Source organism: Chenopodium album, chromosome 19 (genome assembly GCF_948465745.1).
Source record: "Chenopodium album chromosome 19, dcCheAlbu1.1, whole genome shotgun sequence".
Taxonomy (NCBI): Eukaryota; Viridiplantae; Streptophyta; class Magnoliopsida; order Caryophyllales; family Amaranthaceae; genus Chenopodium; species Chenopodium album.
The window spans coordinates 41,114,040-41,125,217 of NC_137852.1; the positions used below are offsets into that span (position 1 = coordinate 41,114,040).

Sequence of the window (11,178 nt, forward strand, 5' to 3'; positions counted from 1 at the left end):
GGCGCCACGTGGCATATGCTTTGTGGTTAAGGTGAGATTTAAATTCAACGACTATATTTTGTTGTTCTCACGTGGCAGTATTTTAATGGGGTTGACTTGATTAAAAATTTACACCCAACAAAGGGTTAAAAGACTCGTAAGAGTCAAGGTTTTAACTCTTTTATTTAAGTTCTTTCATACGACATGTCTTGTATTGTCAAATGATGTACTTCCTCCGTTTCTTTTTAGTGACACGTTTCTTTAGTCACGTTTGCCAATGCACTTATTCAATCATTAATATCTTTTATATAGATAAGCAAAAATTATGAAAAGTTGATACTTTGAAAGTATATAATGTGACGAATATAACAAGATCCCACATTACTATATTTTTCATTACATATAGAGCACAAAATACGGTCAAAGGGAGGTGGATGAATAGTGCTAAATTCAAAACGTGTCAACTAATAAGAAACGGAGGTAATATCATATCTATTCAAAAAAAATTAAAATAAATAAATAAATAAATGATACTAGTATATCATATGGTGTTTGCATGTCTTGCTTGATTTCATTATTCTAGAACAACGTTTGGTGAAGCCTATGTGGCAATGTTTAGGATAAGATATCATTTTTTTTTTTTTGACAAAGGATACAAACTACTACTCCCTCCGTCCCTAAATTACATTCCTCTTTCGCTCTATTATGTGAGGAATAAATGCTAGAAAGAGGAATGTAATTTAGGGACGGAGGGAGTACATATTAATACTAAAGCAAATAGAGTGAATCGCCGCTTCTCCTGCAATTTGATGAACTATGTGGACGCACTGACGGTCCGCCTTATGAATACTACAAACCTGGAAGAGCTTGCCAAGCTGAGAAATTCGCCGAATAAGCCATTTATAAGCGACGTTACTTTGTCCCGGCCTCCCCACGAAGCAAGGTAACAAGATTGTAAGAATCAGTAAAAACCGTTAGAGACGGAAACCCTCGATCAAGAGCCCATTGAAGCCCATACAAGCATGCCAACGCCTCTACGTGGATAAGATATATATCATTTTGATGCAAATTAAGTTAAATTCTACAGAATTTTTTATTTAGCTGACTTCACTTAAGTAAAAAATTAGTTTTAATAATTTTAATAAATATTACCAAATAAAGTTACTACATATTTTATTATAATTGGTTGAAGCAAATGATCATATGATTTAGTTTTATCACTTGCATTAATCGACTTGTTTTAAAGTTGACAATGTTCAATTTGAAATGTAGACTCGCCAATAAATATACACGTAAATGTGTGTATGTATATCTTCAATTGTAGCTGTATTGATAATTTTTGATTTTTTTTTTCTTTCTAATAAAAAGATGTATTATCAAACTTGACCTAATGGTAAAATGTTTGGGAATTTAGATCTCTTCAGTGTTTGAAAGTGTCGAATAACTATTATTATTTAATGAAATCACCCTTCCCTATTCCATTAAAAAAAAAAGTATTTGATTGATCACATTACAGTTTGAAGGTGATATTATTTTGTGATTGAATTTCACGTGGGGTTTAGGGATGATGATTCACTTATTTTATCTCTTTAATGTTAACGAATCTGACTTACAAAGTTAATTGCATTGACAATTCTCCTAGCTTTCAATGAGTCTAACAAACAAAGTTGGATTTCACTGATGTGAAAAAGATGCCAATTCAGTTTATGGAGTATTTGTAGTAGTCAATGTTACACTAAATCTATTGCAATACCTAATTTGGTTGACTTTGTTTGTTTCAATATTTCTATTAGAAAAGATAATGATTATTAGAAAATTACTACTAGTAGTTGTATAAACATATGCAAATTTGTTGTTGTCTCACTTCTTACAATCTGACATAGTCAGACAAGACCATATATTTTCTTATTTTGATAAAAAATTTAATTACAACAAATACTAGTACGGAGTACTGTATATTTTAGGAATGGAAGCTTCTATTATTTTCATCTCCCACGACATAATTTTTAAACGGTTCAGGATATTCCAGTATTTGCTTAGAATATTGCTGGTAGGCAACTAGGCATGATGAATTGATTTCCTCCAAAAAAAAAAAAAAAAAAGGCATGATGAATGGATAATTAATTAAAGGGTAAATTAGTACGTTACTATATGTCTATATTACCTTGGGAGTGAAGTTTGTGGAAGCATTGACTTTGAAATGTGTGTAATATGCACCAAATTGAATTATAAATTGATGATTTCTCCTAGTTGGTAGATTTTATCTAAGGTTATTAGTAAGGAATCTTATGATATACAAGTATTGAGTTCGACAAATTAATGGTATCCAATTGATAATTATTTTTTAATCAATACTTTGTGTTGTCATTTTGAAAATTCAGTGTTAACATGGTGCGTTTCTGTAGCTACTTATAAAAGAACAAAGTAACATCTAAAACACTGACCGAGTAATGCCTGTAATATTGACTAAGTAATCATGTAACATTAACGAAGTAGCCCCTATAATACTAACCAAGCAACCCTTATAACACTAACGAAAATCCCCGTGATGGTCGGGCATACGACATGACTAACCACATATAACAATTTGTGATTCTAATAAATGAAGTATTTCCACTTTCCAGCCATTCAAGGGGTGGGGTGGGGCCTAGCATCTTAATCCCTATATCTATCAAGATATATAAGAGAGAGGGCTTTTGGAGGCCTTATTCCATCTATTTATGTAGTATAACTAAATGCATCACTAATCACCTTAGTTTGAAAAAAAGATTTTCCTAACTTTATTTACTCTTTTTGGTGTGTCCTCTCTACTTTATTAGACTTGAACTTTTTTAAATCGAACTTATTTGAATTGAACCATCTAAACCTTAATCTATTAACTTTTTTTATTTTTTGGACACAACCTTAATCTATTAACCTAGCTTTTACTTAGGCCCTGTTCTTTTGAGCTTCTGGGTAGAGAAGAGCAGATTTCAGCAGAGCAGAGCAGATTTCAGCAGAGCAGAGCAGATTGAAGCAGAGCAGAGCAGAGCAAAGCAGAGCCGAGCAGAGCAGAGCAGATTTCATTAATATTAATATTATTATTATTACTAATATTATTATAATTACTAATATTATTATTACTATTATTATTATTATTATTATTATTATTATTATTATTATTACTATTATTATTATTATTATTTTTACTATTATTATTATTATTATTACTATTATTATTATTATTATTATTATTATTATTATTATTATTATTACTACAATTATTATTATTACTACTGCTGCTGCTACTACTACTACTACTACTACTACTACTACTACTACTACTATAATCATTAAATTTTATTATTAAATATTAATTATAATTAATAATATTTATATTATTAAATATTAATTATATTATTATTAATATTATTATTATTATCAAATATTAATCATGTTATTATTATTATTATTAAATATTAATTATATTATTATTAATATTATTATTATTTAATATTAATTATTATTATTATTATTATTAAATATTAATATTTAATTATATTATTATTATTAAATATTATATATTATTATTAAATATTAATTATATATTATTATTATTAAATATTAATTATATATTATTATTATTAAATATTTATTATTATTATTAAATATTATTTATATATTATTATTATTAAATATTAATTATATATTATTATTATTAAATATTTATTATTATTATTAAATATTATTTATATATTATTATTAAATATTAATTGTATATTATTATTAAATATTTATTATTATTATTAAATATTATTTATTTATTATTATTATTAAATATTAATTATTATTATCATTAAGTATTAATTATTTATTATTATTATTATTATAATAATTCAATATTAAGTATTAATTTTAAGCAGAGCAGAGCAGATTGAAGCAGAGCAGAGCAGATTTCAGCAGAGCAGAGCAGAGCAGAGCAAAGTAGAGCAAAGCAGAGCAGATCAGCTCTAAAGAACGGGGCCTTATTTGAACTTTTATTAAGGATCTGTTCTCTTCAACTTAATTTCAGTACAGTTAAGTTCATTTTCTAATTTCCCTCTCTCATAAACAATTTATTTCAGCTCTAATCAGTTCAGTTCAGTTCAGTTCAATTTAACTCCAATCAGTTTAGTTCAGTTCAACTCAATTCAGAAGACCCTAACTTATAATTAAAGCTTACTCGTATTTTACTCATAGTTGTAAATTTGTAATCGAACTCAAATAACCCTTATCAAAACTTTATTTTTCATGAACCGAAACGGTACAAGTAAAAAGTACTCCGAAGTCGACTCCGTATTGACACACTCCACCCTCCACGGGAACCCACAGACACGTCAGTGCTTCACAACGTCCCACTCCCCATTTATTTCTCCCTCACTTTCTCTCTCTTCAAGCCGCCAACTTTCAACGCTCTCTCTCTCTCTCTCTTTCTCTCTCCTCCTCTGTTTCTTCGACTCTTCTGCTGGTGTGAAACCAGAAAATTATTAAACACAAAAATTAAAAGATGGGTTTTACATTACAACAACAATTAAAAATTCCCAGGTGATTTTTTCATAATTTCCCACGAAAAATTTTCATTTAAAGAGTGGGTCAAAATTAAATAATAACCAGAAAAACCCTCAAATAAATATGGTTTATTTGGAATTTTAGAGGAAGCAGAAGAAAATTCTCTTGACTCTTTCAGCTTAATTTCCAGGAATTTTCATGTAAGTTTGTTTCTTCTTTTTTCTTCTAATTTCAAAGTTACAAAATAATGTGTTGATTTTTTAATCATATTTCCCCTGTTTTTCTTTATTTGAGCTGAAATTATAATTTCTTGACTGGGTTAATTCATCTTCTTCATTCAATCTTCAAGCTTGTTTTTGATGCGTAGTAAATGCGCCTACTACAGTATTACTGATAGGTATAGAGTATTTCATAATCGTAATGATAATAATATGCGTCGATCAGTGTTATTAATGTTTATTTGATTTCGAGTATTTCTACCGAATTTCTATTTTTATATTGAATTAAATTGCCTACTCGATCTGGGTTTATCCTTTATTTAATGCACACTGCTGAGTTGTTAGCATTACTATCTTGGAATTTGTGCAAATTCTTTTTCTTTTATCTTCGGCTGTTTTTTACTTTTGATTGATGTTGGTACAATCATTTTGAATTTTTTTGTACATTACCCTATTAATTTCAGTTAAAATTTTAGTTGAATTACTGTACATTCCATGAAACGGATGAAAACGGAAAGTGAATGATTATCGAGTAGGGTTTAATTGAAAAAAGTGAAATTAGCAAGGTTAGAAGCTAAAATGGAGGGACCAAAAAAATTGAAACTTGTTAAGTAGATATTTTTGCTTTTGCTTTAAAAAGGCTGTGAAATTACAACCCTTCTCCAACAACTCCCCAAAAAAGAAGGGATAACAAAAAGGGAAAGTCGGATTTATGTGGTATAGTACAAATAAAAGTTGGCTTTAATTCAAATATGCTGATTCTATATTACCTAATTTACAAATTTCTCTTGATTAACATTATTTGGTTTTGTGAGTTTGGAACTTATCCATAAAAAGTTGTGGATACTTCATTTTTGTGAATCATTATTGTGTCTCTCCTCCTATTGTGCTTCTATATGTACGCGTGTCAGAGTGTCATTACGGGTTTATATGAACATTTCCGATATTTTATAGGGGTAAGAATGCATACATTTGATCGTTTTGTATTGTTGTATCTAATCTATGTGCATGTTTTAGGATTTTTATTACAAAGTAGGATTTCCTAGTAAAATTGAAATTAATGTAGCTAATCTTTGATTAATTTTCCAATGCCTAGATTTTACAATTAATAATTTGCTTACATCATGAACCCCACTATTTGATGCATTTGAGCAATCATACTAATGAAAAGCAGCACCGAAATCTAGGGAGTATTTGCTGTCTTTTCTACCCTCTTTTGACTAAAAGAGATTATGAGCTACTTTTTCTATATGAGTAATTGCAAATGCTTAAGTTAAGCTATTCTTCTTTGAAATTTCTTAAACTTTGTACTGTATGAAATGTTAATCCTAGCTATTAGAGATTCTATGCTTGATGAAATGGAAGAACTTGTCCCTGATCATGTATGCTCATAACACGCTACGAATTAATCGAAGATTGAGCCTGAAATTTCATCACCATTTGCATCTTTCAGAAATCATGAACTGTGCTTTATATACATGTTACTGTCACCTGAGCTATTGAATGTGTCTTGCTCAGCGATGATGTTACAAGGCGGTTTTTCTTTTAATGGTGGCTCATATTTGAGATTGATTTGAATATGGAAAGTTGGGTGTTAAATTCAGCTCTTTTTCTTTGGTGCCAGATAGATCAGGAAAAGCATGACTAACAAACAGCAGTCCAAACTTCGATTAGTTAAATGTCCAAGATGTGCAAAGATCCTTCCTGAACCAGAACATGTTCCTTTATATGCATGTGGTGGATGTGGTACAACTCTCCAAGGTAATACATTTTGTTGACAATTCGGTTAGTTTTTGTTGTTTCTCTTAGGATGCTTAGTGATTACAATTCATACTCTCCGATTTTCCTTCCATGCCTCCTTTTGTTAATTTTGGGATTAAAGAGACAGAAAAAACCACCATGATTTGCCGAGTTTCCATTTTCACTTCATTTTAGCCCTGCATAAATGTTGTATCAATTTATTAGGGAACACCATCACATTCAGTGATTGTAATTTAAAAGAAATGCAAAGTTGTTATAATGCTTCAGAATTCATTAATTGAAGTAGTAAATCTCTTCTTGGAAGGTATCATTAGTTACAGATTTGTTTCTTCATTGTGTTGTTTTGTGTATTGTGATGGACCTAGCAAACCAAATGAAATTTTGTGGGCATAACTTTGTTCTTCTGTTTATTCCTAAAGCTTATAAAATTTCATAATTCAATGCAGCTAAAAACTACAGAGATTCCCGTAAAAACACAGCATTGAGTTCGCATGAACAAAATTTCAAAAAGAGTAATGGAATCATCCAAGATCATAATGGTGGAGAATCCAGCAGCTCAAGTCGAAGATCAAGTTCTGCTAGTGAACAATTATCAGTTCAAGAAAAAGGCAGGGATCAGGATACTGTTGAAAATTTAGGTGATTCTGAGCAGAATGGAGCTGCAGATTCCTCTGAGCATACATTATTGTCTAAAGAGTCTAGTTCTCTCAAGAAAAATGGACAAGCAGACAGCAAAATGGACCAATTTGTTTTAAAGGATCATAACGAAAGAAGGGATCGGGAAGCTGTTCAAAGTTCTGAGCAGAATGGAGCTGCTGCAAGTTCTGTCAATCATGTTGCAATCTCACAAGAGTCTAGTCTCATTGAGGATAAGGAAAATGGAGAAATAGACAGCAAGCTGGACGAAGTTGTTTTGAAAGATCAAAACGAAGGAAAGTATCAGGATTCTTTCAAAAGGTTCAGTAAATCTGAGCAAAATGGAACTGCAAACGCTGCACATCATTCAGCATTGTCAGAAGAGTCTCATTTCATGGAGAAGAAGAAAATGGGCCTATTGGATTCGAAGGATCAGGTTGCTAATAATTATCCTACTGTCCTCAAGAACAAAGAGCTGGAGCAACTTAACACGGGAAACTCAGCGTTAGAAGATGACAATGGTCAAGATGGACGGGGTGATGGCATTGTTGTTGAGAATCACCATGAGAAACAGATAGGAGACGTGTATCATGACAGAGACACATTTACACCAGAAGATTCTCAAGTCCTAGGAAACAAAGATGGTAAAAAAATAGCTGTGGTAAGAGATTCAATGGAAGATGAGAATGATCAACTTGATCAGAAGCAGGTTGGATATGTGAACTCTGCTAAAGACACTTCTAGCCTGATTGAGTCTCCAGCCATCCAGAATCCAGCAAAATACCAAGTTTCTGATCAGCAAATGTCTGAAGAAACCAGAAAGATGCACCTTGTAGGGAAATATTCTCACCAAGACCAACATAAGGAAAAGCTGATTGGATATGAGATCTCTGCCAAAGACACTTCTCCATTGAACGAGTCTCCAACAATCAAGAATCTGGAAGAACATGATGCTTCTGAATGCAAAGTGTCGAAAGACACCAGAACGATGCATGTTGCAGATGAAGATCTTCATGAAGATCAACATAAACTAAAGCAGGTTGGATATGTGAGCTCTGCCCAGGACACTTCTTCAATAACCGAGTCTTCAGCCCTCAAGAAGCCTATACAGTTAAATTCTGAAAACTCGGCAGATTATGATGGTTTTGATCGTGAACTGTCCAAAGAATTCCAAAAGGTTCACAATGTTGGGAAACTCTCTCATCAAGATGTAGCGGAAAATGAGATTACATGCCTTGAGGCAGAAAATTCTGAGGTACAAAAATCAGGCAAGGAATATGGAAATGGGACTGGTCCTAATGATTTTGTAGAGTGCATAGCAGAGCGACTTGAAATTGTAAAGCTTTCAAGTACACCTACACTTTCAGCTGAGATTAATCAGGGAGGAAATGCTGATTCGGTATCTGGGACTGAAGATGGCTTAGAAGCCTGTGGAAGTCATAGTGTTTATGTTCCTTCAAATGTTACAGATCAGAAAATTTCTCATGAGAAGAGTACTACCAAGGTTTCAAGAGATATTCATCACGAGAAAAAATCATTAGACAATACCAAAGGAATTTCAAAGAAGAAAATTAAGAACTTCAAGGATAGTGATGCTTATTCAGATGGTGAAATTGGGAGTTTGCTGAAAGAAATTCCAAGATCTCCCACCAAAAGGTCCCCTGCTTATGATGGTAGTGTCTCTTCCTTTGACGGAAATGATGATAAAGTCCCAGGACAACCTGTACTAATGGGTGAGCGAACATTGCCCACATTTAATGATGGTGCTAAAGATAGTCCTGAACGGGAAAACATTCTTTCAGAGAGAAAGATATACAGGAATTCAAGAGTACAAACTGAAGCGAGAAGTTCTTCAATGATGCTATCAGATCAAAAGTTGAAAAGCAGCATGGTAGAGGAAGATGGACCATCAGAAGAATTTGGAATTCCTCCAAGAAACAACTTTAGGCCTGATAGAGACAGCTTCCTGCCTAGGGTTCCTTACAGCAGGAGAAGTTGTGAATTGGTCATTGAAACGGGCAGCTCTTCCAGTTATGCACTACGTGATGAACCCCTAAGCCATCAAATGCATCATCATCCTTACAGAAGAAGAGTTCCTGAAGTGCCTGTTTATAGGGAAAAGGAGTTTACTCCCAAGTACTATAACTATGAAACATCAGGAGAAATTTATGACAGACCGAAGTATCAGCATGCTTATATTGACAGAAGAAGGCGATCTGAAAGTTGGTCTCAGAGCGGGACCCTCCCACGAATGCCATATTCTGGAGAGATCTTTGATGGAAGGTACCCTTACATGCATCGGTACCCAGATGATCAAAGATGGTCTGCACAATTACCCCCACCTGCTGTCTGTTGCCACCAAGGGGTATGCATGGGTCCCACATGGGAAAATAGGTGGGACCCATATGATTCATACCCATCAAGTCCACAGCGATTTGTGGAGTCAGAATCATCCTGTGGTTGGGGTCATGAGACTATGTATATGCCTGATGATCATAGGCAGAAAGATCAGATCATGAGGAGATTGTACTTGAGGGAGAAACGACAAGCAGTAAAAAGACGGTATCATCCAGTAGCAGGTGGAGCTCCATTCCTGACATGCTACTTCTGCCTCAATGTTCTACAACTTCCTGAAGGTTTTCTCCATTCCAGAAGAAGAAGAGGAAAGATAAATCACAAGCTGCAGTGTGGTGCTTGCTCTAGAATACTAGAAGTTTCCCTCGAAAATGAAGGTTGTATTGCTCCTTCTGAAGCTTATGTTGACAAAAATGTTAATCTAGCTGCACCTTCACATGTGAATCATTCTCGTCGGAGCAACTTAAATTCTGAAGATGGTAGAGATTTGCTTTCACGTGATACCTTTGGAGCTTCTGGTCGAGAAAAAAGAAAGGTTATTCCTGGAAGCTCGAGGAATGGAGAAAGAATGGAAGATTTAGACGATGCTGCACCTCGTGCTACTCGAGGAAGAGAGTCAAAGGTAACCTGGAAAATGCCTGCTAGGAGTAAGTCACCACTTCATAGGCTCATGGGCTACTCTTCACCCCAGGACTTATTAACTGGGCATGAAGATGAAGATGATGTAGAGTGATAGTCCGAGTTTGGAAAGTTAAACAATGAAAACCGTTCAATAGTCATAGAATTAGCAAGCTACGGATTGTAACAGATTCACTTTTCCTGATGCACTCTGGAGGTTGATAAGGTATCGTGACACATCTAATTATTAGTAATGATAGTAGATGGTTGAGGCCAGAATATATTTTCTTTAAAGTTGATATGCCTTGTTGTATACATAGAGTTGCCTAGTAACATATTTGATCTGTATAAATTATCTTGACTTGATTGTTTGAAAAATGTTCTCAGATATATAGAAAATTTCAAATTTTTTGAATCTGTCTTCTGTGTAATTATCTTGTAAACTCAATTTACCATTTCAGGCCGTGGTCAGATCATTGGAATACTGGGATCTTGCTAATTCTAAGCTTTACTGCACAGAAAATGCAAATGTTCCAAAACTTGTAAATTTTAATCCTTCACTACACAAGAATGGAAAACCTTCTAAATCTTAGTACACCATTCCAGCCTTCAATCCGTATTGTCCGTCATGCCCCATCAGTCCACCACTTTCAAGTTTCAACAACCATCACCCACCGACTCTCCACCAAACCACCATCCATGTCCACAAATCCTCATGCCGACTTGTCCTCCCATCCTCATGAATGTAGACAAGATTTAATTTATTTATGCTAGACCGAGTTCACATAGAATAGTTTGCAAAATTTATCCCCTTATTTAACACTAGAGAATGGTAACAAAGTGTATCCTACACTTGGGAGCATCATGCATTGAGCGCAACTGCGCATGTATGCCCCCTTTTCATAATCAAAATGATTGATTTGGACAAAACAACTATTAAGTACATGATACTTTATAAATTTATCATGGACAAGGATCATGTTCATGTTAATTAAAGTACAGATTGATTTTGAAGGTATCATACATTCATACGCATGGTGCTCCTGAGAGCATACCATATAATTATGTATATTCTTAGCTATGC

General features: G+C 33.4%; 1 protein-coding gene across 2 annotated transcripts; it reads left to right on the forward strand.

Annotated features, from left to right (window-relative positions):
- Window positions 1–4,408: 4,408 nt before the first annotated feature.
- On the forward strand, window positions 4,409–10,511 carry LOC145593699 (uncharacterized). Of its 2 annotated transcripts, none has more exons than XM_081650020.1 (3): window positions 4,409–4,706; window positions 6,349–6,485; window positions 6,932–10,511. In XM_081650020.1, the coding sequence occupies exons 2-3, from the start codon at window positions 6,365–6,367 to the stop codon at window positions 10,207–10,209; spliced, it is 3,399 nt and encodes a 1,132-aa protein (XP_081506146.1). In that variant the 5' UTR covers window positions 4,409–4,706; window positions 6,349–6,364; the 3' UTR covers window positions 10,210–10,511. The 2 variants fall into 2 exon arrangements, with proteins under 2 accessions (XP_081506146.1, XP_081506147.1); XM_081650021.1 differs by having other exon boundaries at window positions 6,353–6,485.
- Window positions 10,512–11,178: the final 667 nt, after the last annotated feature.